Source organism: Tursiops truncatus, chromosome 20 (assembly GCF_011762595.2).
Source record: "Tursiops truncatus isolate mTurTru1 chromosome 20, mTurTru1.mat.Y, whole genome shotgun sequence".
In the NCBI taxonomy this organism is placed as follows: Eukaryota; Metazoa; Chordata; class Mammalia; order Artiodactyla; family Delphinidae; genus Tursiops; species Tursiops truncatus.
This window is the reverse complement of record NC_047053.1, coordinates 27,709,360-27,736,395: the sequence shown is the minus strand read 5'-3', so window position 1 is coordinate 27,736,395 and position 27,036 is coordinate 27,709,360. Positions and strand designations below refer to the sequence as shown.

The following is a 27,036-nucleotide window of genomic DNA, read 5'->3' as shown; positions in this document are numbered from 1 at the left end:
CCAGCCACCCGGAAAGCCACTCACCTCCTTCTGCACACTGCCACCATCTGGGTCCTGCGACCTCACAGGACCATGGTGCTTATTTCCTGCTCACGCACGGGTTCTGAGGTACTCTCCGCCTGTTCTTCCACTGCAATACTCTCTTAACGCTTCATAAAAATAGTTGCACGATAGAAAAGAATACATATATATATAACAGAGTCACTTTGCTGTACAGCAGAAACTAACATTGTAAATCAACTATACTTCAACGAAATAAAAATAAAAATAATCACCACACACACACACACACACACACGAAAAAGTCCACAAGCTCCCTGGGGACAGGGAAAGGGCTTCTTCTCTGCTAGAGGCCCTGTGACCAGTGTTCTCACTGAGGGGTGAGAGGAGGGAGGTATGACTGGTGACACCCTCCCCAAACCAATCAACAGCTGCCCTCCCCCCCACCCAGCCCTCCTCCACATGTGAAAGAACACCAAACAACTCTGTTCAAAACAGTTTATTTTATTTTATTTTTTTTTTGTCAGACAAACACATTGATTTCTGGACCACAGTAGAGGATGGAAACCTTTCACAAACTTATTTATTTGAAAATACAAATATAAAATTATACTTTCCACATCTGTGATGTGAGAGACTGCCATCCACATAGTAATTTTTTACAACAGGGCTTTAAGAAAGCCACACACAAAGACCTGAAAGATGCTTGAGATATATATATATATAGATACATATATATGTATATATATAAAAAAAATACTCACTACCAAAGTTGTCATCAGTTTCATACTAAAGTATAAAAGTAAGGGTGAGGTCAGCCACAGTGCTAGGGAAAGTTTTATTTAGATACATTGATGTCCACATGAAACGCTTAGACTTGCATCCTATTACATATGGAATTCCGAGTTTACAATACACCATGAACGGCAGATTGGCTAGCCCACGCTACTCAAGAGGACACTCACAGATTCCACACAGGATGGTACAGTATGTACAGAATACAGTAGCAGAGAGCCTCCTGGAAGGCTCTGAAACTTTTGTCTCTCAGTCCCCATCCCCCCCCCCCCCCCCCCCCCCGCACGCCCCTGCCTCCTGGAAACAAACTCTTGTCCGAGACAATACATTCTGATCATTTGATAGCCAAGTGTTTGGATTAAGGTTGCTTCCCCAGAGGGGTGGGTTCTACGTATATATTTTTGTTTTAGTTTACTTACTTTTTTTTTTTTTTGGTTAAAAAAAAAAAAGAAAGAAAAAGAAAACAAACATATACAGTATTAAAGTATTGCTTAACGTACAGCGTCTCCTTGTGTAGTGTCGGTGCCCAGGACCGGGCTGAGCTGACTTCTGCTTCTTTTCTGTTTGGACCAGGGGGATGGGGGAAGCCTGCCAGCATCTCTCTTCCATGTGCTTGCCTGCATCTGTCCCTCTGCTCTCAACACCCCCCACCCTGCTTCAGCCTTCCTTGGCAGGTAGCCTGGCTTGTGGAGCACATTAGAGAAAGCAAAAAACTCTTCCCTGCCCCACCCAACCCCCCAGCCTCCCTCTGTCCCTGCGCGCCACTCCCAACTGATAAAGAGAAGTATGTTAGTGTTTCTTTTGTAAACAATTTCATATGCAATATAATACAGAAAGCATGGCTGACCTTCAATAAAAAAAATATAGTAAACTATATTGCTTTATTCTTGATTATGCTGCAGTGAGTGAATGGCAGAATGAAGCAGTGTGGTGGGGTGGTGGCTAAGTCCCTAGCCCTCGTTTGCACTAAAGATCAAAATAGGTTTTGCTTTTCTATTTGGAACCAAAAAAAGAAAAAAAAAATTTTTTTTAATCCCCAAATGAAAAGAGAACCAAAAAAAAAAAAAGCCCAAGAAACAAAACAAAATTGAAAACAAAAACTGAACACCTTTCAGGTCATTAGAACCAACAATTACCCAATGATTTTTATACTAGTCTAGCAAGATGTGTGTAACATTCACTGGCTGTGAATTGCTGTGCAGTGAAACATTAAATCGACAGCAATAGAGCCATGCTACCTTAAAGTCCAAGCTACGAGTTCAAATTAAGATGAAGGTTATGAAGGATAGGAACATAAAGGCCTGTTGGGACTTCGTTTGAATCAAGCCGATGAGCGACTGGGATAGAGAGCGAGGCTGTTTGGTTTTCCCAGTGGGTGTGAGGAAGGCCACAAGCCAGGTGGGTGGAAGCTCCTGGAGAGGAGACCTGGAACTTGGTCGTCCCCACCAACTCCACGTCCAGGTAGAACCAGGAATGGGTCCAGGAGCTTACGCAACTCACTCTCCTCTGTGTGGGAGGAGAGGAGTTTGGGGGCCCCAGGCAGATGGATCTAGAAGCCAGAAAGTCACCCGGTGGCTACTTTATGATTCCGGGGAAAAGCCATCAGCCAAGAGGGTTTCTCCCCCAGGGAAGGTGAAAGGTAGTTCCCATGTTCGCCACTGAGCTTAACTGAAACAAAGACAAGGCTGAACGTCAGTGCTAAAATAATTTACAAAAATCTTCCAAAATGGACTTCTAGATGAGTGGGGGACTAACGTGAACCTTAACCTAGGTAGCCACATTAAAACATATCAGATTTCCACGAGATTTGTGCTATGGGCTACTGGGTCTCTTCAAAAGGTATTATAAACATCTAAAACATATTCACACAGATTATCAATTTCTTCTGAGCATTCTTAAAAAAATATTTTTTCTCTTAGTAAAATCATTTTAATATACCATGCCTTCCTCTTTTAAAAAATAAATTAAAAAAATCCAGTTTTGCATATCTAGCGTTAGCATTTAAGGTAGTATGGCACACCCCTTCACAGCTGGGGGGTGGGGTGGGAATCTACAAAACGCCGTAGAGTCTACCGGCATCTGAACATCGTGAGACCTTGGGTTAGCTGAAACCACATCAGATCAGCAGAAATAAAATTAAAACTTGAAATTGAAAAACAAAATGAAAGGAAAAAACTGCCCCCAAATTATTAGCATTTTTTTCATAAATAAGAGAAAGTTCTATCCTTACTGGTCCTAAATCTGAATAACTATGTCTAATTTTTTTAAACCTTAATTACCTTATACCTATCAATATGTACTAGAAGAAAGAGGAGAAAAAAAGTCACTACACTAGTACCAGGACAGCACGCTTACAAGATAGCCATTTTATACATTATTAACAGACAATGATCAACAAAGAGTCTTCTATGAGGTGATGGGGGATGCAGAGAAAGGAAGGGTAGTACAGTACATCATCAACATGGACAAAATAGTAATTAAATTCCCTAGTCTAGACACTGAATTTCTGGGAATTTATTGTCTCTTTTTTTTTTCTTATTTTGTTTTTTTTTTAAATAAAACTTCTATTTTGTTATTTTATTACTTGAACAAGTTTTGATGTTTTAAAAGCGCCCAGCATTTTACTTAGCCTGGTTGTTTGGAAATAAAAAAAGAAAGAAAAACAAACAAAAAAAAACCCCTCACCAAACAACCTAACATTTTATTGGAAAAAACAAAGAACGTGATTTTTTTTTTAAAAAAATGTTGCTGTTTAATTAAAATTGAAAAAGGCTTTTTTTCTTTCTTTCTGAGTTAGCATTTTGGAGCCTTTTGCTTGAAGATGATTTTACCCTACCATGTCTGTGAATGTCTACATTAGTCTACTTTGTTAGTAAAATTTATAAAAATAGGAGTGCAGCAGCTCTTTATAATAAATGTCGCATTCAGTGTCTCATACTGGCTGTGCCTTAAGTACCAAATTTATAAACGTAACAATTTAAAAAATATTAATAAAACGTCAATATCACATTTTAAAAAAGAAAAAAATATATATCCACACTACAATATGTTTTAATGCCATCTATTGAGTTGTACTTCTATAGTTGCTGTTGCCGACCTATGACCAACATTAAAAAAAAGTTAAATTAAAAAATATCCTTCATCATAAGTATCTTTCCCCATCTGAGGACCATATATTATAACAGCCAAATGTTCAACATGTGCAAACAGGAAACGGTCAGTTTTTCCCACCAGTCACAGTGCAGCGATGTTTATACTTTTTATTTTTTTAAATTCTGTTTACATCTACAATAAATTAAAAAAAAATTCTTCCATAGCCTCTCTGGTGATACTTGCAGCACTGAGGTATTAAAAAAAAAAAAAAAAAAAAAGAAACAAAACCGAAAGATTGCTTTCCTAATTGGTAAATAGAAAGTGAATGGAGAAAAGGTTTCATTAATGCAGGCTTATCCACTCCTGGCCCACGGGCCCCCAGAGCTGGGGGCAGATGGGGAACAGGGGAAGAAGAGAGGCAAAGTGTCCTAGGGACCTTTGGAGGTGCTGAAATGATTGGACGATAGAAAATGATCAAATATTTAAAAATTAAGACTGAAAAAGAATGTCCCCCCACCCCGCCCCACCCAAGCCAAACAGGTGTGCTTTGAAACATTAAATATGTTAAATATTAAAATTGTAGCTTTGTTTTTAAAAAACGTCTTGGGAAAAGCAGTTTTTCATATTTTAAATAAAAATCTAACTAGACGGTAACGTTGGAAGCTGTGCACAGACGAGAGGTTAATATGCTGGTATGACACTAATACAGTTCTTAGGTCTATCACACAGACAAGAGGAGCTAACCAGTGTTCTAACTTGTCGTGGGGTCGGCCTGGCAGCTGGGTGTTCTTCGGTCTCAGTCACTGACTTGGTTTATTGTTACTCCCCTCCTCCATCCACAGAGCATCAAACTGCCGGGGACCGACTCCCTCACAAAAATATTTTTGATTCTCTCTTTCTTAATAGTTTCTATGTAGTTAATGGAATTGTATTTACAACATTTCTTTTTTTAGAATTCACAACTGCAAAAAACCTTATAATATCACCTCTTTCAACAGAAAAAAAGCACTTATAGAAAAGGAGGACACTCAAAACATCGTCGTCCTTACCTTATTGCCGAAAATAGATAGGTTAACAAAGAGACAGCACAAAAAAGAACCGCTATAGTCTGTTAATTAGCCTACTACATCTCACTTCTTGTACAATGCAAAGTAGAAAGTTGACGCCCACCTCCCGCTCCATATTTCACAACTTCGCTTCTGTGTGTGCTCAAATTCCACCTGAAAATTCATACAGTCTCAGAATTGGTACCAAAATATTGAGAGTAATATTACCATCTCAGCATCCTTGAAAAGTGAGAACAGAATTAAAACAAGCAAAAAAAAATTTTTTTAAGAAAAAAATAATACCTTAATATAACAATTATACTATGGTTAGCTTTTAACTAGATATTAAAGCTATATGACTACTGCACTAAGTCAAAATCACTACCAAATGTGATCTGAAGAGATTTAAAAGGAGAAGGGGGAAGAGAGAAGAGGGAGGGAAACCATCAAGAAAAACAAAAATAAAACAAAACCAAAATCATGGGATATATACACATTTAAAAGCTGTTGTCTTATATTACAGCAGATTCATGAGATGATGAGATGCAGTCAACCCTCGATCCGAAGTGAGCCATCTCTGGTTGGGATGGGGAGTGAGGCTGGTGGGGGAACAGGTCTGATGACATCACCTAAACAAAGGGCCACTCAGAAACTTCGCCCAGTCTTGCCTGGACATCCAGGTATGCTCTGCAGGGTATAGAAGGTCGAGGGTGTCCAGAAGAGAACAAAAAGTGGGGGTGGGAGAAGAAAGAAGAAATGTCAGGCAAGCATACCATTTACTCCAACTTTTTATTTTTTATCTTTTTCCCACTTCTTTTTTTTTAACATCTTTATTGGAGTATAATTGCTTTACCATGTTGTCTTAGTTTCTGCTGTACAAAAAAATGAATCAGCTATATGTATACATATATCCCTATATCCCCTCCCTCTTGAGTCTCCCTCCCACCCTCCCTATCCCACCCCTCTAGGTGGTCACAAAGCACCGAGCTGATCTCCCTGTGCGATGCGGCTGCTTCTCACTAGCTATCTATTTTACATTTGGTAGTGTATATATGTCCATGCTACTCTCTCACTTCGTCCCAGCTTAACTAGAGCTTTCAAAGTATGGCTACATTGGGCTACTGAGGACATTGGAAAATGGCCAGGCTAACCGCTGACTGGGGTCACAGCCTGAGCTGTGACATCGGAGCCACGCCTGCTGCTGGGGAGAGGGCAGCTCTGGTTAAGCTTCTGTTTTCAAAGCTTAATGTTTAAAAACTTCTGTCTTTATGAGATACCCATCAATGACTGTCAATAACTGAAAATGCTAATTTCTACTAAAAAAAATCCTATTACATACCAAAGACTCAAGGTCAGGACACATAAAAACATTCACAACAAATAACCAGCTTTGGTTCTAGGAAATAAAAACAGGCCCGGGATTCACAGACTTGCCAATCGAATCTGCCTGAATGACTGTGAGCCTGGGCCCCTCCTTCATGGATGGTACCAAATGTCTGAGGGTCACCTCTATTGGGGACAAAGTGTGTGTTTTGGTGCGGCCATGTGACTCGATTGGCCCACTTAATCACTTTGGAGGGGGCAGGTGGTTACCTCCACTCTCATCTATTCCATCCTTCTGAGTCCTAAAGGTGGATGAGGGAGGCTGCGCTGGGGGCAGCCTCGGCCCTCCCCCGACCCCCATGGACACGCTGCAGAGGCCTTGGAGGGTGTGGGGAGGAGATGGGAGGAAACCTACACCACCCTCCACTTCCAGGGGAGGGAGGGAAGAAGCGCTGGTAGTTGTTCAATCCCCTCATCAACTGATTCTACAAAGGGCTGGTGCCACTTTCCATCCCCAACGTTCTCAGGTACATCAGTCTGCCTTGCTCTCAGAGGAATCTTAGTTCCCTTGGGGCCCCCAGACCCAGCTTAATTAGTCGTGAGTAGCTCTCCTTCACACTGTTAGTGGCCTCTGGCTCCGGCCGGCCAGCGATGGCTGGGTCAGTGCTGGAAGGGAAGTGTAGGCGAGGGGTGGGGAGAATTCACACACGGGGTTTATTTGGTTAAGAGAGGCAGTTGCGTTAGTTGAGGTGATTCCTTAGCAGCAATATTAGAGAAATTCAAGAGATTTATGGAGCTCAGCTCCACCTGGTCCCCCAGCTGGGCCCACCCTGCTGAGTCCTGGCTGGCTCAGGGGCCCGAAGCAGCCCTCTACACGAGGGGCATCCTGCTGACTGCAAACCAAAGTGGCAAATCCATCTCCGGCCTTGTTCCTTTACGTCCCAGCTCCTGGAGTGAAAGGCGTTCACACCCCAGCTGGGATTCTATGAGTGGGACCCATTCCCAGGCCTTGGCTGTCGCCCTCTCTCTTCCAAAGAAACAGACTCATGTCTCAAGACTTCAGACTAACTCGCTAACACGGGTCACGTTTAGCTCTCGCGAGAGAACCGCTCTCCTTGGTGCGCTTCCCGAGAATGATGGATACTCATTTTCAATGAGAACGTGGCAAGAGGCTCCCTCACTGACTGCCCCAACCTCCCCTCTCCTCCACTCCACCCCTCCCATATCCCCATCAAAGTGATTTAAAAAATGTTTAATTAACTTGAGCTCAGTTTAAAAGGTTAGGAAACTGGCAGGGATCCAAATCCACGTAACGCAGGTGATGTCGTTAATTTAATTTGCTTTTCGTGCGGTAATCTGGATAATTACTCAGCAGTTACTGGCAAAAATGTTTTCTTTTCGCTAAAAGATGGAGTCTGGCTGTTTGACTGCATGAACCCCACTGGCCGAGCCCAGCGAGCTCTGGGGAGCTGAAAGGGCCCAGCAACCCACAAGGCCAGCTCGCAGGATCCTGCCCGCCCTCCCACCTCCAGGCCTGGCAGAAGCCCAGCGGTTCCCTGCCTCCGTCCCCATGGGACGGGCACAGCACAAAATCTCCTTCCAGTTTCCCATACTCTTGATTGTATTTCAAGACAGAGAAAGATGAGGGGTGGGAAAGATAAAGAAAAGGAATCAAAAGAATCAAAGAAAAAAAGTGGGGTCATGCTTTAAGCTGGAGGAGGGATGAGAGATTAAAAGACTGGATTGTTTTGCCCCCCACCCCCCTGAAAAGGGGTCCAGAAAGAGGAAGGAGAGATGTGGACGTGAGGAGACCAGGGCCGTGCGTACTTGCATGCCCAAGGCGCATACATGTACGGACACGCCCAGCGGGCGAGACACGTGGCAGAGAAGGTAATACCTCAGAGTGAGATGGCAACGAAAGCACCTGCTCAATGGTATCCATTTGTAAAGGCCGTTGCAATCAAAGGTCCCTAAAATTGCACAATTGTTAAGGTCATCAGCACACTATACATGGGAACAGATTGTCATATTCTGGGAAAGGAAATTATCTCTAGGACTAGACTGTGGTTGCCAGCATGAATATGTAATTCTGAGACACCGTGCCACGAGGGGCCAGAATGACATCCTTCCCAGCCCCGACTCCCCACCCCCGGCCTGTCCGCTCACCCAGGGGAAAATTGAGAGCCAGATTCACAGGGGTGGGTGGGTGATAGGAAAGGGGGGCTTGCGCCGAAAACGATGGGCACTGTTGCCCTGAGCCCCAGCGAGCAAAGATAACAGTGTCTCTGTCCACAGTCCCAACGGCTCCAGCTGGGGAGAAAGCAAGGCCCGTGCAGACCAAACGTGACGATGTGCTTATTTCAGAAACCATCACAGCACACAGGTCAGAGACCGAGGTTTTCATGAACAAATAGGGTCTGTGTTTCTGGGCACCGACAATGGAAATGAGCTGTGTTCTACGTGGTGACAGACGGTCTCCCAAATTGATGCAGCTCTAAGCTGAATAATACTACTCTGGATTTGGTACTACAGCTGATCCGAGGGGATTTGACTTATCAAACTACTGCCTTAAGTGATATTGGCTCGGGAGTGGAATTGAACAAGGACCCGGACCGCACAGGCCTGGGATGGCAGAAGTGTGTGTGTGTTTGTGTGTGTGTGAGTGTGAGTGTGTGGAGAGTGTGTGTGCATGCATGAGAGTGCACAGACGTGCGTTTGAGGTGGGGATGGAGGACTTCTAACACCAGGGTCAGGGACGGGCTGCCCTGGTGCCCAGACCGTCTGCCCTTGTTCTGTTCTCCCCAGCACAGCTCGGGAGGCAGGGCTCTCCCGACAGGGACATGACCTGGGACAGCAGACACTCCCACCTCAGCTCAAAATCAAACTGACTCCAAGATGGTGAGGTTGGCCGATTTTCTGTTTTCCAAATGGAAGGGACAAGCGAGTAAGTGGGCTCAGGCACATTCATGCTCACACACACTGCGAGGGGGAAGAACAATACAATCTGAAAACAGCATGCAAATCTGTTAAGCAAATTTCCATTGCCTGGATTAGTGAGATTATAGAACCACAGAGCATTACAAATATCAAATGCATCTGGCCTTCGGGGGCAGGCGCAGCTACAGAACGCAAATGGGAACTTATTGGAACCTGGAAACTGTAAGAAACATTAGCGGAGGAAACCTCCTGGGACAGGGCTTGCACCCCACGCTATGTCCCAGGCCCCGGCGCTGCCCCTGGACCTCGGGTGGTGACCCTCCCGACTAAGCTGCTACCCTGTGGGGCGGGTCCGTAGCTCCAACGTCCCGGCGCACCTGAGTCTCCAGGAGGCCGGGATCGAGGAGAGGGGGCTGATACTGAGGCTCTACTGTGAGCCAGCAGCTGACATATCCTGTTTCCATTTATTCTCTCACAATCTTTTGAGGGAGGAACACTTATACTCGTTTGACAGCCAGGGAAGCAGAGGATTATATACGTGGCTCAAGGTTGCATGGGCTGGACGTGCTGGAGTGGTGATCTGAACCTGACCTGCCCACACTCCCTCCACTCACCCGTGGCTGCACACTGTGCCTGACCCCCAGGTGCTCAGGAAGCACCTAAACGAAGAAGCTTCAGCCCTGGATGGCTGACGTGATGCGGATGGGGGCCCGCTGCCCTCTCCTGGCCTCCCACCTCTGGGCTTTTCTGGCACACCCGCCCCGGGGTGCCACAGGACATGGGCAGGAGGGCAGGGGCAGGAAGGTACTTACAGCTATGCCGTGGCCGAAGCCTGAGCCCGGCTGTGGGCTGGCCGCACTTATGTAATTCCCCACTCCGGAGTCCTGGCTGGCAGGGCCGTAGAGATCGGCGACAGGTCCTGGGCTGTTGGCCCCCGGGAAGCCTCCGGGCCGCGCCGGGTTGGAGCCTGCCGGGGAAGCGGGCGCGCCAAAATTCGGTTGAGCACTGTAGCTATTCAGGACTGGTGTGCAGAGAATAGAGCTGGGTATGAGGCCAGAAGCCACGCATGCACCGGTCATTACAAGCCAAACACTCCAGAAAAACAGCTGAGGCCCAACTTCTAACACTGAACCAAGGCCATGCGAAGACATCAGCAGGGACTCAAGAATACTCAGCCCAGGCTACTACTAAGAAGCTCGGAGCTCCAAAAATAGAGAGAAGAAAAAAACAATCATTCAACACACTACGGCAACCAACCGGAGGTGCTTCACTGCCCACCAAATTATCACAATAGAAATAGAGGTATATATGGAAGAGAGAGAGAGAAAGAGTTTTTTTTTTTTTCCACATCTGAATTGATGCTCATGCAGTCTTGTCTAGATCTGGGCACGTTGAGACAGCATTCACATCCCATGCAAACTACAAAGGAACTAGTTTTAGACTACACATTGTGTTAATATTGATATTAAAATGTGACAGGAAACGAAGCAATTTGTGTCCAGGAAAAAAAAAATCTTTGGGGAGGGGATTTTTGATTTGCTTTTTCTTTCACTTTTTCTTTTTTGGTTTGTTTTTGGATCCATTAAATGACAAATTTGTTTTAAACAAAAAAAAGACAAAAAAGATCTTCAGCGCCCCTTCCCCCCACCAACCACTTCCCCCCTCCCCACTGGCTACTCCCTCCCTGCCCACCCCTCCCATTTATATCCCTGTATGAACGTCATCAATACTGAACGTGGTCGGAGGATGGGATATGTCATGGAAAATTTGGGCATCTTAACATAACAGTAATGATGGTGGCAGAGGGTTCCCTTCTGGGGTGGAGAGCTGGGGATGGAGGGAGGGGATGGGGTGGGGATGGCGAAGCTGGAGGCTCTGGGGCCGAAGCTGAGTGAATGCCAATGATTCTACCGGACACCCACACACTCACCTCCTGCAGTAGAAGGAAAGGGGGGATTTAAACTTTTTTTTTCCTTTCGTTTAAAAAAAAAAAGACAAGTATGAATTCAGAGCATACTGACTGAACCAATTTATCACTAAAGCATATCTGACCGAAATGTCTGCTTTCTGTTGGTTATCTCCAGATATAGACTCCAGACAGGAAAAGAGCTAGGAATGTACCTTTGCTACAGAGAGATGGGACTTCACACCCACAGACGCTGAGCGTGGCAGTGCGGAGGGGCCAGTGGGAGGAGACACTGCCTCGGGCTCCCTCCCTTAGCCTCCCCCAAATTCCATCATTCCCTCCCCAGCAAGGGCCACAGCCTGTCAACCAGGTTCATTTTGTCTCATCTTCATGTCCCCTTAGTAGCTTAAACTTTTTCTTTTCCCTAATGGAAAAAAAAATTTTTTTTTTTTAACTGTAAAAATAAGTTCTCATTGATTTTTAAAGCTCAAGGTGAGTCTGGGGCTGGCCAGTTCTGGGCTACAACTAACCCATCTCAAAGAACCAGACAATCTGGCTTCCACGCATTTCCATGGCTCCCAGGGGCTGCTCCTCCCAACAGCCTTCTCCCTCCTGCCCCCCTCGGCACTTCCCTCTGCCCTGTGGCCACCCGCCCTCAGTGGCAGAAGGGAAGAACATCTGCAAGTCTGCTCTGGGCCATGGCCTTGCCCCGCGGACCTGTGGTTGGAGCCCCTTACTTCTGGGCGGGGGGACTGAAGAGCCAGACGTGGAATTGATTTCTACCCACTTGTTGCCGGGATGGGAAGAGACCGAAGATGCACTCCAGCCAGGCCAGCTGGAGACTGGGACGGGACACGAAGATGCAAAGGGGGGCAAGCCAAGCTGGGCCTGGCTCTCGACTCAGCAGAGAAAAGGCAAGCTGCTACCTTGGGATGCCCTCTAGGGCAGGAGGCCCCAAGCTCAGGCCCCTTGGAAGCTGTGCTGAGAAAGGAAGAAACTGGCCGATGGGAAGAACAGGTTAAAGAGAAAAGAAATCACAGAGGCTTTGAGCAAGTGAGTTGCTCATTTGGGAAGGCACCGGCAGACAAAGGGGACGGGATTTTGAATACAGATTAAACTTGCAGATAACGTTTGGCCTTGCTCACTCACGGAGGCTAGCAACAAGCTGCGAGATTCAAAAGGCAGCATTCTCTCGGTCTCACACACTTTCTTCCTCCGGGCTAGGAAAACTGAGGGAGCTCAGACAGCAGACTCCTGGTTCACCCAGGCAGCTGACCCCGCTCCTATACCAAGTAACCAACAAAGTATCCAGCTGGCTCTGTTTCAGGGTGGAGAGCAGGGGTGTGGGCAGTGGGCCACGGTGCAAGATAGGAAGACTTTTTGACCCCTTTCTCCTGTGTCCAGATGAGGATCCAGGAGGACAGTGGGCAGGCCCACCTATCTAGAAGCCAGGGAGAAGGGACGTCTCCATCTTGGCTGCTTCCAGCAGGGGGAGGGCCATCCAGAGACTAATCCAGCCAGAGGAGGCAGCCTGGGAGACAGGAGGCGGCATGTCCTGAAACACGCCCCTCCGGAGGCTTAGAAGACAGGAGGGCTGGTGGTATTTGCCCAGCCCCCGGCTACCTCTCACGAGCCTGTGTGCCCAGGAGGCCTGCAGCTTGAGAGTTGGCCTGAAGGGAATTTCACAGTAAGCAGCTCTTCTTAGGCCTACGTTGCCCCTCCCCTCTCAGTCCTCTTCCATCAAATGACACCAGTATCACGGTTGAGAAGGCACTGTATTAAAATGCAGCTCTAAAACCCCAAGTCTCGCGTGAATAGACACTTGCCCTCCTAATGCCGGAGCCCCAGCTCAGAGTCACCCTGCAGACAGTCCCCAGCCAAGGGTGAAGGATCAGGCTGTGGGTTCCCGCCGAGGGTGCAGCTGGCAGGCAAGAAGCACCTGGTCCTGGGCTGGTCCTTTCTCTCGAGGCTTCTGGACAGTGGATGCTGCACCCTCAAAGGCTGAGGGCATGGAGGGGCCGGGTCTTTGGGCCCCTTGGTCAATGACTCCCTCTTTCTCTGTGGGCGGAAGACCCAGGCTCCAGAAAGCATGTTAACAAGCCAATGGGATGGCCCGAATCCACGATCTCCGGGAATGCTCTACCCAGCAGCGGCTCTGCTGCTCGGGAAGAAAGGGGCAGGGCACTGCGCACGCCAGCGTGCCGGCGGCTGTTCCCGCTGTCTGATGGTGGGAAGGCATTAGGGACAAAGCGATTTTCTTCTTTCAGGAGGTTCGCACTGCATACTGGCTGGTTACACAGTAAAGGAGGAGGCCCTCCCCTCCAAGCTGTGACCTTGAGAGGAGAGGCAGGGGGAGAAGCACGACTCTGAGCCCCTGACCTAAGGGTGCTTTCTGTTCCAGTCACCCCTCAGTCAATTTTCAATGGTCTGTCTCCTTGGAGGTTGCCTCCAGGCTCATTTTGAGGGGCCAGAAATGCCCCACAGGCCAGGATCAGTTCAGGAAGAGGGGATGGGACATTATTCTTAACGGGCAAGGACGCCTGTCTCCTGCTCAGCTAGGGGGTGTGTGTGGGGGGGATGGGGAGGGAGGGAGGGGTCTCAGTATGTGCTGCTGAATAAACAGTGCTGAGATTTATACATCGGACGTTCTGACTCCTGTCCCAGAGGAGGACAGTGTCCTGCGAACACCCTGGCGTTTTTGCAGCAGAAGCTGTGAGTGCCAAGTGGCCTTGGGCGAGCCCGGGGCCAAGCTGCAGTCTGGGGGCTTGCTGTGAGGGAGCAGGGTCACTTTCCCATCGGCTGCTCTGGGCAGCGCCCACAGCGGTGGTTTAATACTGGGCAGGCTCCTCTTTACGCCTCGCCCTGTCCCCCAGCATCCTCTGGACTTTCTGGGTCCAGGCAGCAGCTACACTCAGGGAGGCAGCTATGGTGCAGAGAAAGGGAACACTGGACTTGGAGTCAGAAGACCTGAGTGTGACCCTGGCCCTGACCTCTGGCTACACGCCTGAGTGTCAGCCCCTCACCGGTTGGAGTCCTCACCTGCGACACGTGAGTGCTGCCTGCCCTACTCAGCCTGACTCTCCGTGGGCTGTGGCGAAAACGCAGAAGAGACGGTGCTCTGGAACTTGTCGAGTACAAAACAAACACACCTATATTTGACACAGCTGTCTATGCAGAGCCCAACAAGACAGGTACCATACGCAGATTTAGGAAAATCTGATGTAGGAGAGTACAACTCACTGGCCATACAAATCGGGAAGTGATTCCCAAAAGGCTCTATTTCATCCACCTGGTGCACTTAATCACCTTGGACCTGATGCAAGGACCTGGGGACTGGGGGCAGGAGAGTGAGGACACTATGTCCAGAGGCCAGCGAGGGAAACGCGTTGGCATTAAATCTGGAGGTACTTCGCATCAGATAAAAGGAGGAACTTCCTGCCCATCAAGGGAAGAAAACACCTTCATGGCTGACCCAGGAAAGCCATCCAGAGACCTTATCCAAGGCCTGTCCTGCGGGCTCAGACGCTCACCTGCAGGGGCTGGACCCGAAGCTCGTGGGCCCCTCGGGGTTTCACGGCAAACCCAGGAGACGCCTGCCTTATGGAAGGCTTACAGTCAGCATGTGGTTCTGCCCAGCTGCCGTCAGAAGGCGCCGGGCTGAGGGTGGAATTCGTCACCGAGGGTGGGGAAGTTGTGGGGGAGGGCAGTGAGAATCAGGACTCACTGTAGGTCTAGGAAAGGTATGGAAGTCCCAGTACTTCTGTATGATCCCAAAGTGATGCCACTGGACCTGGGGCAGAAAGCTAGGGCCCAGGGCTCTAAGCGGGGGGCACCCCTGGGAGGGCGCCTCTGGCTCTAAGGCTTGGAAAGTAGGTTATTACTGATCCAGAGAAAGGAACTGTTTCCAAAGTCTTTTCCAGATGAGCTCAGGCCACATATCTGGGACCAGCCAGGGCCCTGCCAAGTCCCAGCCTTAGGCCTGGGTCCTCGTTTCGTGGGTCTCACGTTTCGCCAAAAGGCAGGGCCAGCCCTCGAGACAATTTCAATCATCTTCTTGGTGAATTATGTGTTGCTGCCAGCTTTAATCTCAGGAGGGGGCCTCGAGGCCCCCAGGACATTTCTGGGACAGAGTGTGTCCTGCTCACAAGGCAAATGCAGGTGGTGGGCCCGTCCCCAGCAAGCCCAGCTCAGAAGGTAACCTGCTGCCCAGCAGAACTCATTATGCCTCCCACAGGGACAAGGGAGGGGAGTCTGGTCTGGGCTGACGGTGTCGTGGCCCCGTTCCCAACCCCCAGCTCCCGCGGAATGGAGGACCCGGAGCATAAGCCGGTGTGATATTCTTCGAGGGCAGGGCTGCAGTTAACTCATCGCACTAGATTTTAGGGGTTTTTGTTTGTTTTAGAGAATTTAAAGAAAGCGACTGAAAAAGGAATGAGTAGAGGGGCTCTGCTGATAGGCTGATGCCAGAGAAAAGAGGCCAGAGTCACCGCGCCTCCGACACTCACCTTGTCTATATCATGCTTCTCTCCGCCCGGATTAAAACTCCACAGCAGCAGAGCCTGTGTCTCATGTCAGCAAGGGACCCCTCAAGGCGGGGGGCGTGTGGAAGGCGGGGACCCTCCGGGTTCTCACAGGACCCTGTGTTCTCCAGGGCAAGAGCAAGCTGCCCGATTCCCCTACGACACGGGGGGCCCAGTGGATGCTGGGTCCATAATGCCAGGTGGCCGTCAGAAGCGGAGACCTGCCTCTGAACAGCCCCTCTCCTTGCTGGGGGGCTCTGAAGAACAGCAGCCAGGCAGCCGAGGCCTTCCTTGAAACAGAGTTGACGGCCCCAGTCTGCAGCCTCACTGTGCCCTCTGGAAGGCGTGCCCACTGTAAATTAATGCAGGTGGTCTGATGGGAAAGGTCAGCCTGAAAAGATACACCTGCTTCTGATAACGGAAGGAGAAACCCTCAGCTGTGAATTACCAGCAGGGCAAGGAGGGAATTGCATCCAGCAGTCTGCCAGGCCACTGCGTCCCAGGGATCCTGGCTCAAACTTTCCCCCTAGAGCTTAGCCTGGAGGTGGCAGAAGGAGATAGAGAGGGCCAGCAGTTACATCTAACCTGGGAAAACTGTATGACACACTCAATTTAAGTCAAATCAGTTCAGGGACCCAGAAGCAGGGACAATCAATTTTATATACAACATTTTTTTTTTTTTTAAGCTCTGCTGAAATTCAAGCTATTTCAGAAGGCAAGGAGAAGACATACTTTAAAACTGGGGGAGGCTTGAGAGAGCAATGTGATGGTATTTCTTTCTCCCTGTCTCCATATACAAACCAGTATATTACTAAGAAGGACAAACTCAGCCTGGTATCAACAAGTCTGGAGACGCCTGGATCATCATAAATACCGCACAGGACACATGCAGAGTGTCAGCTCATTCACTGGGCGGAGGGAGTCGGCGTCACAAACATCCCGACTGTCGGTTTCAGTGGTGGCAATCTTAGAAGACTGCGGTTTCTGCTTGTTTGCTCAACACCTAGCCTGCTTCAGACTACGGAGGTCAGTGTAGATGTCCGTTGGTTAGTGCTGGCCTATCTTAAGTGGGGAATTGATGGACAGTGGAACCTAAGACTTGCGACTCATTATTTTGTAGAATGGTCTCAGCTTCCAGTCAAATCACATCCCCTAAAGAGATAACTTCACTGCTGGTCGGCTCCAAAACCCTCACATCCTGGGTTACTAGTGAACCGGGATACTCAACTACCACTCAGGTCAGTGTGAGCAGGCAGCCCCAAGCACCCGCAGAGGACCTATATCCGAGGAGGGCTTTGTGGCCGGTACTTTATACTTTCTCTTGTTGTACAATCTCAGCAGAAAACATCTCATTCTCTTTCCATCTCGATGTTTTTTTCTTATCAGCCCTGATTCGGGTGTGGGTGTGTCTCTTCCAACCAAAGGACTAGGCTGCGTTAGTCGGGATGGAGGGAAGGGGGAGGAAGGGGGTCAGTGGCTGGCTACCATCTGCTCATGGGGTAAATTCTGGGGATGCAGTAGCCTTGAGTGGGCCTGGGCCCGATGGCCAAAGAAACCAAGCTTTTGTCATGAGGGCAAAGAACGAACTTTCTGGGGCCACCATCAGGTTCTTGTTTCTCCCAGACCCCAGGGGTCTTGGGGGACTGACCTTGTTTGCATGTTCTAAGGAAGAAGGGGGAGAGGGGCCCCAGGGAAGGAAAGGCCACGACGTGAGTCCCTGGGGCCGAGGTGGTACTCGCTCTGCCAGTGTGAACCGTCTGCCCGGCTGCAGCAGCTTCCCCAAGGAAGGGACCCCAGGGGCCGCTCCAGCTCAGGCCACAGGAGTGAACGCAAGGTGGTGATCCCGATTCCTCTGGGATACAAAGCAGCCTTTCAACAACACTTCCGCCCTGAGCCTCTCAAGCGCTTCAGAAGACGAGGGAAAGTCAACCCCAGAGACAAATGTTTATGGTTTGACTGAAGCAGGCGGTGGGTGTTTTAACACTCACATCCTGCTGCCTCTTCCCTAAATTAACTGGTTTCAGATTCCAGGCCCACACAGGTTAGAATGGGCAAGGAGCAGCACATGGGCGTTGCCAGAGCCTCCCATTCCAGCCCTCCCTGACCTGAGAATCAGAAGGAAAGGAGGTTAGGGGGTGTGCGGCCTGGGAAGGACTCCCTCTCTCTGTAGCAGTTCTGCTGCTCCTAGTTTAATCCTGAGAATCTGCCTGGCTGTGTTTTGCTCGGGTGACCCCCTGTGTCCCCAAGGCACACCCACCTCTTTATCTTTCCAAAAAAGAAACCAGTCTGGCTTCTCCCCGCATGGACCCAGGCGCCCCAGCCGTGCTGTGTGCGCTGTGCGTGCTCGCTTTCTAATTCTCACCCTGCCCGCCCCCCGCCAGAAGGGTCGGGTCCTTGCTTGTGTCTTGTAAGTGATTCCACTCACTGCAGCCCCAGCGTACACTTCCTTCACTGTAACTATTGTTAACAGAAAACGCTATGAAACCCAAGGCCAGAACCATATCCTTGTAGTATCCTCGGTCACGATGAAAAGCTCGGAAGGAATAGGTGATGCCCTGTCCCAGTTAGCAAAGGTGGGGCAGGGGAAAGCCTCATACTAGTTCAGGCAAAACGGGGTCTGGAGGCAAGGGGCACAGGGTTCTAGAAGCTGTGGTCTCTCGGGGTGCCAGGCTAGAAAAGGAACTAAGGTTCACTGAGCACCTACTGCGTGCCAGGCGCATTGGCAGGCGTTTAACACTGTCCTGTTCACGCTCCAAACAACTAGTAAGACGGGTTTTGTTGCCCTGGGGCTGCAGACAAGGAAACCGAGGGCTGGGGCCACGAGGGGATGTGTCCAGGGTCTCACAGTGCCTCAGACCGACTGAAACCAGCTCTCACTTGGTCTCCAGGCTACTCCCCCGGGCTGCTTTTTAAACCGAATCCCGCTGCCCAGCTGTCCTTCCTCGCATCAGAGTTTGACAAGGTTTCTTCTGTTTATTTGGATATTTCTTGGCCTCACAGAGGTCACAAAATCAAGGACAAGGAATCAAAGCGCCAATGTTGGAACGCCAGCTCCCGAGGGCATGGGTCCTGCTGCCCTTTCCAAATTGGGAGCTCCCTGGTGGCGGGGGTGTCTCCCCCATCAGACCGGGGGCTCCCTGAGGTTGGGCCATGCCTGCCACAGGAGACAGGGGTCAGCCTCTCACCTGAGGACTAGACCACCCTCCTCTGTGCCACATCCCAGAACAAGACCGGGCACGAAGCAGGCATGCGGCATCGCTGGGGTCAGGGGGAGGTGGAAAGGGCACTGCCAGAGAGAAAGGAAGCCCTCCCACCCTAGAAAGTGCAACCAGAGGGCTGGTCTCAGTCCCTGAAGACTCCAGTCTGCTGAGGGCTGTCCTGTGGGGAGCTGGCATGCCCTAGCACCCTCAGTACTTACTGCCTGATCACATTTCATGGAAACTCACTGTTTGGGGCTCCAGCAGCCAGGGGGTGGAGTGGGAAGGATGCCCAAGGGGCAGCCCCTTGAGGACCTGTACAAAAGGCTTTCCACTTGAGCAGCCCGTCTTTAATGATTATAAAGGCACAGGAGTTTAATCCATGTTTGATGTAAGCGCTAATAGCTCTGTGTCCTTGAAGTTCAAAGCGGGCGCATGCATGTCACTAATTGGCCAAGCATGGCGCCATTCGGCTCCCTCTCATGTTTCTAATTAGGTCTCTAATAACAAACAAACTCCGACCTTACCAAAAGGCCCCCATTCATCAGACAGTCAAGGAGGGTGGCTGCTTCCCTGTTTATGGTTGCTCCGGGCTGCTGGTTCTACGGGTACATGCTCTCAATCTCAGCCAGGACAGGGCTGTCCTGGGGGGGGAGGTAGGAGAATCCATCTATGAGGACAAAGACCCCTTCAGCCCATCCTGGAGGGGTGGCTTTCCTGGCCCTGCCAGGAGGACCAGTGGTGGGCAGGAGGGGCCTGGGCTCCAAGGCTGCGGGCTAAGGATCCCCGACCCGCTCGTTAGAGGAGGCTGGGGTGAACCGTCTGGCTTGGCTCTATTTATCTGTCTCTGAGGTAGGGGGGCTGATGACAAAGTCACAGAGATGGCGTGAGGCTCCGTATCGAGCAAGAACCTGATGGTATTTGAGTCCATGGTTACAGGATGGACTTGCCTGGGGAGCTTTTAAGTAACGCTGAGGCCTGCCCACCGTGCCCCCCACCTCCCGCCATCCCCCTGTAGCTTCTGATTGGATGGGTCTACAGTGTGGCCTGGACACTAGGAATTTTAAGAACTCCCTAGGTGATTCTAACATGTGGCCAAGTTCAAGAACCACTGCGTTCGCCCCAGTTCCGCAGCTCATCGACGACAGCTATTAGCAGGTCCACCTTTATTAGTGAATACCATCCAGAATGCCAAACCCTAAAGGGTTAACCAACCACACACGAGGATGGATATCTGACTATAGGGTTTGTTTTGTTTTGTTTTGTTTTAATGATACACAATTCTGGAAATATGTCTATCCCTCTCATTGCCTTCACACATTAAAAAAACGTGTGACTGATTTTTTCAAATGCATCCCTACCAGTTGCCCCATCTCTTGGAAGCCCCTGGCTTTCTCTTCGGTCACTCCTCTCGGATCTTAAGGCACTATCACTGTCCACATGTTGCTCCCAATGATAAGGGATCCCGAGCTTTGGAAACAGCAGCAATACAGAGCTATAGAGCTGAACGGTGCCCAAGAACCCAACAGTCTGAAACCCTTTGCCCCCAAATCAACCAGCTTATTGTTGGCAGAAGCCAGACAGGAACCAGGTCTTCTGATTCCCTGCTCTTCCTTCTACGCTCTTGTCATCATCTTCTTCTTCTTCTTCTTCGTCCTCCTCCACCTCCTCCTTCTCTTCTCCTGCTTCTTCTTAAAAGCCTCTTATCATCCGTATCTGATTAATCCACAAGGTAACCCGTCCCCTTGGATGGGGAAGGGATATAAGGGATGCCTCTGAGCTGTTTCCATCTCCAAGGCCAGTTGCCAGAAGTTGTGGGGTCAACCCCTGAACAACCAAGTAACCTTCTAGCAAGTCATTTCCAAGTCTGATTTGTTTCTCTTCAAGCCAGGTGGGAGGGGAGACACTGAAATCTCAGGGGCTACCTCAGTGGAAGGCTTAGAGACTATTTTATGCACCTGGCGCTGAACAACCTAGACCCAGAAAAGTCGAACAACGTGGCCAAGGGTACATAGCAAAACTGGGCGAGAGGTTTCTTCCAACTCAGGTCCATGTTTTCTGGTTTTGCTGCTGTGTTTGTGGTCTTTTCTCTGGAGGCTGGGTTGACACGACCAGACTCTTCTGCCTGGGTCAGTGACTCCAGGGCATCCTGGGTCCCATGTGTTGGTAAGGCTGAGCATCTCCTCTCCCGGCCAAGACGGGGAAAGCCTACCCTCTGCACGTTACAGTCAGAAAAAACTTCCAGAAAGAGAGGGGAAAGCGGGGCTGGGCAGCCTTTGCCTCCCACAGTGGGCTCTACCACAGGCGCACAGGTTTGCGTTAACTGGACAGACCATTTTATTAATATTAATAAGTAACTAGGAACAAAGGGCCCCTTTATTTTTAGCTTTCTCTAATTGCGTAGTAATTGCTCATCAACAAAACAAATGAGCCCCTGCTCATGGTACTGTTGCCATGGTACTGGGAGCCCAGCCTCCCTGCAGGACGATTGGCGGAGGAGCCCACTGCTCCCGCCTCCGGCTCCGCCCCTCCCAGCCACTGGCTTAAGGCAAAGTCCCAGCAACTGGGCGGCCAATCCCCTCCCAGCCTCAGGGCTGGGCTGGGCTTCCCAGAGACCTTCCAGATTAAGTCCTCACAGCTCACGTGAAGGGATGTTAACTCATCCCTACCGAGAAGTCTTGCCCAAAGCGTCCTCCCCTGCTTCATGGCCTAGTTTCCTTCAGGCAGTGGCTAACTTCCTTCAGTTTTGTTTCAGCTAAAGGCTCCTTTCTAATAATGATCTTTAGCCTGGCTCACACTTACCCGACCGTGCCTCCTCTGGGCCTCCTTTGTGTGCCTTTGGTCTGAAGAGATTCAGAGACCAGAAGCCAGATCGGAAATGTCAGCTAAAGCCAGACAGAACCGTGATGTTAAGTCTGCAACAGCAGAAGCAGGTGCAAAAACCGCATATAATGCCTCCTGAAAATGACTGGGTTCTCTCCTCCTCCACCAGGGATATGGAGAACTGAGTTGATGGCAGCGGTTGGTTTTTGTTGAGGGTATGTTTCAAAGGTGCAGAGCTTTGCAGGTATGGCAGGACTGGTACGATGGAGCGTCTGCTGACAAGCGCTGTCCGATGAGACAGACCTAGGCTCAGATCCTGCCTCTGACACCTCACACATGCTAAGCCACAGGTTTTGTTTTGTTTTTGCGGTACGCCGGCCTCTCACTGCTGTGGCCTCTCCCGTTGCGGAGCACAGGCTCCGGATGCGCAGGCCCAGCGGCCATGGCTCACAGGTCCAGCCGCTCCGCGGCATGTGGGATCTTCCCAGATCGGGGCACGAACCCGTGTCCCCTGCATCGGCAGGCGGACTCTCAACCACTGCGCCACCAGGGAAGCCCTAAGCCACAGCTTTTAAACCTTAAAAATGGGAATGGGAATGACAGCACCCATTTCTTAGGGCGATGAGAATAAAATGGGATAAGGGAGGTGGGCTTAGCACAGTACGTGACTCACTCATAATACATGTGAGATATCATTAACATATTACTGTTACCATTATTTTATTATAATTGGCTAGGAAGTGTCTTTAGCATTCTATCCACCACTTGCAAGATATCCTTCCCTCAAGGGGCCTCCCAGGTGGGTTTGAATTTTGAGATGCCGGCTGGAACCCTCTGGTCCATGCCATAGAGTGGATATCGCTGTGGCTCTCTCATCCTGACCGACCTAATTGCAACAGCCAATCACAGCTGTTCAAAAGCATTATTTGCCCACCTCCTGTTGTGCAGGATCCCAGGATGGAAAGGGGAGACCTTTGTATTTATTAATGAGCATCCAGGAACAAAGGGCCCCTTTGTTTTCTGCCTTCTCTAATTGCACAGTAATTACTCATCTATAATAAGAACGAGGCTGACTGCCTCCCGGAGGATTGATGGGTCATATTGTTGGAGAAGGCAGGCACCACTCTGAGATAACGTGCAAAATATCTTCCAAAGACTCAAAACCCTGCCTTTCATTGAGGAGAACTCACCAATCAGGAAGAAGACTGAGGACACACGATCACATTGAGAAGCTAGAGCGAAGGAGGGGGCATCCCAGGGAGGGTTAATCGGGTGTGGTTTCCTGGTGTTCTGAGCCGGATTTGAACAGAGGGACCAAAGATGAGGACAGAGGGAAACGGACTGGCAGCAAGGACGAGGGCAGTGGCTGCCATGAGGGCACAGGAATGGGAACCAATAGCCCCGAGCAGGTAATGAACAACAACTTGTGGGCAGAAGCAAAGGAGAATTGCTGGAAACAAAGGTGGACTCCCCATGATGGAACGCCCTCCAGGGTCTGCATTGCTCTCCTCCCCTTGCTCCAGACCACGAACCCAGCACGGCCCCAGGGCTTAAGGGGTCAGATTGGGCTTTGCTGGGCCACTGCCAGGTTGATCTTCCTTACTTGGTTCTGTCTTTACTGAGTTCCGCTGCCATAAAGAATATGAGCCTCTCTCTCCCACCAATAGGACTACATCAGTCGGGCTTTCAAAGTCTGCCTCTCCCAGACTCTAGCCTCTCTCTACCTCTTCAAGCCTATATCCCCACCGCCCATTAGACAGCCTCCCACTGTCCCCCAACCAGCAGGACGTGGAGCCCAGAGTTAATCAGCTAATGGGGAAGAGTAAAAGGCCCACAGCATCTCTTACTGGGCAGCTATATATGAACATTTGTGGAGTGTTTACAATTTCATGGTTTGCCACTTGTCCTTATGCCTCCCCTCTTGTCTCTCTAATCCACCCTGCTGTCTGGCTTGTCTAACAAACAAATCTGATGTCACTTCTTGGTTTCAGGCCTCTCTGAGGCTCCCAGTCACCTAGGTGAATCCAGGCTCTTTAGCATGGCACTAAGGACCCCCTGCTCTGACTCTGCCCAGCTCTCTAACTAGCTGTTGCCCTCAACGCCAATGCATTTTATTTTCTAGTCAGAGTGAACCATTTGCAGGACTTCAAAATCACTCTGCTCTTTGCATAAGCTGTTTCCCCAGGCTCCCTGGGGAGCTCCTATCTGTCCTTTAAAAGTATAGATACTCGCTCCCCCGTGAAACCTTCCTCGACTTCCCCCCACAGCTCTGTGCTCCTCCTTTACTGGGCTTTGGCATCATATTGTAAGTACACATTAGTCTCCATGCTAGGCTGGGAGCGCCTCTAGGGCAGGGACTGTGCTCTGGAGTCATCTATGAGCTTCCAGGGCTGCCAGCATCAGTCTCTTTCCCCCCCTTTTATAGTACCCAGATTTGCCTCTGGAAATCCATCCTTCTTCCACCGAGTCGGAGCTCCTTTAGCTCCTTTAGCTGGGTTTAGAGGGGTCAGATCCCACCCTCAGTGACTGCTTCTTGTAACCTAGGCCTTAACCAAACAGCACAAAGTTCTGGACTTTTGCTAGAATCCTGGACCACCTGACGCCCCTCTTCTTCTAGACAGGGTAATGTGAGTCAGGAAACTGCTGTAGCCATTTTGCCATCATAGGAAACCAACAAAAAGACAATATCGAAATGAGAAGGAGGGCAAAGCTAAGAAAACTGCAGAAAATGAGCCCTGAACACATGAAGCTCACTCTTCCAACAGAGCTTCCAGGATGTCAGCCAATAAATCCCCTGTAATATTTAATCACACTGAGCTGGGTTTTCTGATACAGCTCAGAGTACCCTGAATCAAGGCCTAGGACGGTGCCTGTCACATATAATAACAATGACTGTTGTTGAACACTGAATAAATATCTGCCGATTTAAACGCCACGGCAGACGTGCCCTGGGTCTGGTTCTGAAATCTACGTCTGAAAGGTTGGCCTGTGAAGTCTTGCAGCCTCAGTCCTCAGCCAACACAGAGCTGGCAGCCGAGGCTGTTGGGCTTTCCCAGGACGTTCCTCTATGTGCAGGGTGTCTGGGCGGCAGGTGAGTCCTTCAGGAACAAACATGGTTCCTCCCAGGGCTACTTAAAGGAGGCCAAAGACCTGGGTTCAAGTTCAGGGTTCTTTACCCTTGACCAAAGCCTCGCTAACCAGGTAACCAGCTGTGTGACTTTGGATAAGTCATGTGACCACTCTGCAGCCCAGCTTTCTCATAAAAACAAACATGTAAAATTGAGCCCAAACCTTCTGCCTTTCTGCCCATCTCACGGGGTAGCTGCGGTAATAGACGTGACAGCCTTAGCTCTGTAGGAACACAAGGAACCATGATGTACCCAGGTATGTGCTCCTTTGATGACTCTCATCAACACGTGGGTTCACCAACTTTTGGAATATGTGCTGTTATAGAGCTCTCAAGGGCACCATTCTTCCCACCCCTCCTCCAGACAGCAGGGCCTGTGCTCCCAAGCCAGCATGTGAGAAGGCCAACCAGCTCAGGGGGCGGGCACAGATGTGTCACCCACTGAAAATAATTCCACTGATTTAAAAGACCATTAACACTCTCCCACTCCATTCACGTTAGGATTAACTCATACTTAGGTCTGGGCTTTGAGGCTAGTCACTAAATGCACTAGAGTTGATTTATCAAGTGCATGGTATTTCTATTACAAAATTATTGATTAGAGCTGATGTATTTTATCCTCAACAGAGTTGGTCCAAAAGCCCTTGGAAAATGAATGAAGATGAGGTCAGAGGTGGGCAGCTCTGCACATTATTATAAATTCACTGGGGTTACTGAAATCCAATGCTGGACTCTTTACGGGCAAAGTCCTGGCTCTCCCAGAAATGAAGATTTTAATGACAAACTGAGAAACAAGGTGCCCATGCCCAGAGCGCAAGGCAGTGACTGGGAGGTGTACGTTCCGGGACAGTCTTTCAAGTATCTGGCTGGTTAGCAGTCCTAACAGGTCACAGATTTTCTCTCCCTCTGGGCTACTGTGCTGGCTCTATTCCAATGAGAGGGTGTCCCCGTGACCTTACCCACAGATGGGCCATCTTGGGGTCACAGCCCCCAGAGGATGCTTGCTGCTAGCACAAGGGAGCCTGGGCGGGAAAGAAGAGATGCCCGCACTGCAACCCTGCACCCCACCCCCCTTTCCTGGACATCGGATTCTGCTAACGGAGGCCTAGGAAAGCCATCTTTAGCAATAAAGGCAGCACAGTGATCCATTTTCCTTTTTTAAATGAAGCTGACAGTGCCAGAAACAATGCATCGTGGGAAATAGGGGCTTTCAGTGGAAGGAATCTAGATTCTCAGACCACTGAAGGCAAGAAGTGTTACCTGCCTTTATATGCCTTGGCGCCCGGCACAAAGCAAACCTTCGGTACAGGCTTGTTGAAAGCAACACCTGGGAACCCTAAGGCTTGTGCCGCGACCAGTGCAGACAATGTCCGCACTCCTCCAGCAGCTGGAGGAGCGAGTGGACTCCCTCAGCCCCGAACACACAGGAGGCAAAGGATTTCACCGGGGACATGGAAGATGTCCTGAGATAAAAGTGGGGCGGGTCTGAGATCTACTCTCCTCCCCAAAGTGTTTACTTTATGGCTCAAGTTAAATGATTTATTCTATCCCCAGATTTGAATTTTACTGGAACAGAAACTCAGGGACATCCAGCCAAAGGGCAGCAAAGCCAGACCTAGGATTCAGGCGGGGGTGGGGGGTGGTGGGGATTTTCTGCTCTCTCTGCCTCTGTCCCCACCCTCTTCTGCTGCTCCCCATTCTGGGTCAATCTACGGCTTCAGCAGCCCCGAAGCCTGACAGTTCCAGCTTCTCCCTCTGCCATTGCCCACTCCTACCCCCATGAAGACTGGGCTAGAAGGCCGGCTCCTCCCAGATCTCCCTTCCTGGGCCTCGGGGCCCTCAATCTGGCCGACCTGCCGGCTCACATTCAATCCTGGTCCACCCCGACTGGGCCACATGCCACGGGCTACCATTTTGCACACTCTTATGGGGACTTCCTGGGCTTCTGTCTCCTCTGCTAATAGATGACTTGTACCCTGAATGTTCAAATCCCACCTGCGTCCTGCAGCGTTGGGTCACAGCTACCAACCAGCCTGGCTTTAGGAGCAGGTCCCAGGTGGCAACTACTGCTTCATCTTCCATCAACTTACGAAGGTTAGGGATGCCTCCAAGAGCTCTAAGAGACCTCTGCACCGTCTCATGATTTGTCACCACAAATGGAGGGGAGACAAAGTGTCCAGAGATGGCTGACTGCACACGCCCTGAACCCAGGGCAGAGGCTGCAGGACTGGGAAGTCTTCCTGGGGCGATGCTGGCAAACTGTGGCCTC

General features: G+C 49.8%; 1 protein-coding gene across 4 annotated transcripts in view; it reads right to left on the bottom strand.

The window, feature by feature from the left end:
* Positions 1–566: 566 nt before the first annotated feature.
* Positions 567–27,036, bottom strand: part of MSI2 (musashi RNA binding protein 2) — a 389,780-nt gene continuing 363,310 nt past the window's right edge. For 2 of the 4 annotated variants that reach the window (XM_033847265.2, XM_073797145.1), the window contains 3 exons: positions 10,007–10,215; positions 8,155–8,227; positions 567–5,621 (listed from right to left, as the gene is read on the bottom strand). In XM_033847265.2, coding sequence (XP_033703156.1) covers positions 8,186–8,227; positions 10,007–10,215 — 251 coding nt within the window. In that variant the 3' untranslated portion in view covers positions 567–5,621; positions 8,155–8,185. The remainder of the gene's footprint in view (positions 5,622–8,154; positions 8,228–10,006; positions 10,216–27,036) is intronic. The other 2 variants (XM_033847267.2, XM_033847266.2) reach the window with 2 other exon arrangements.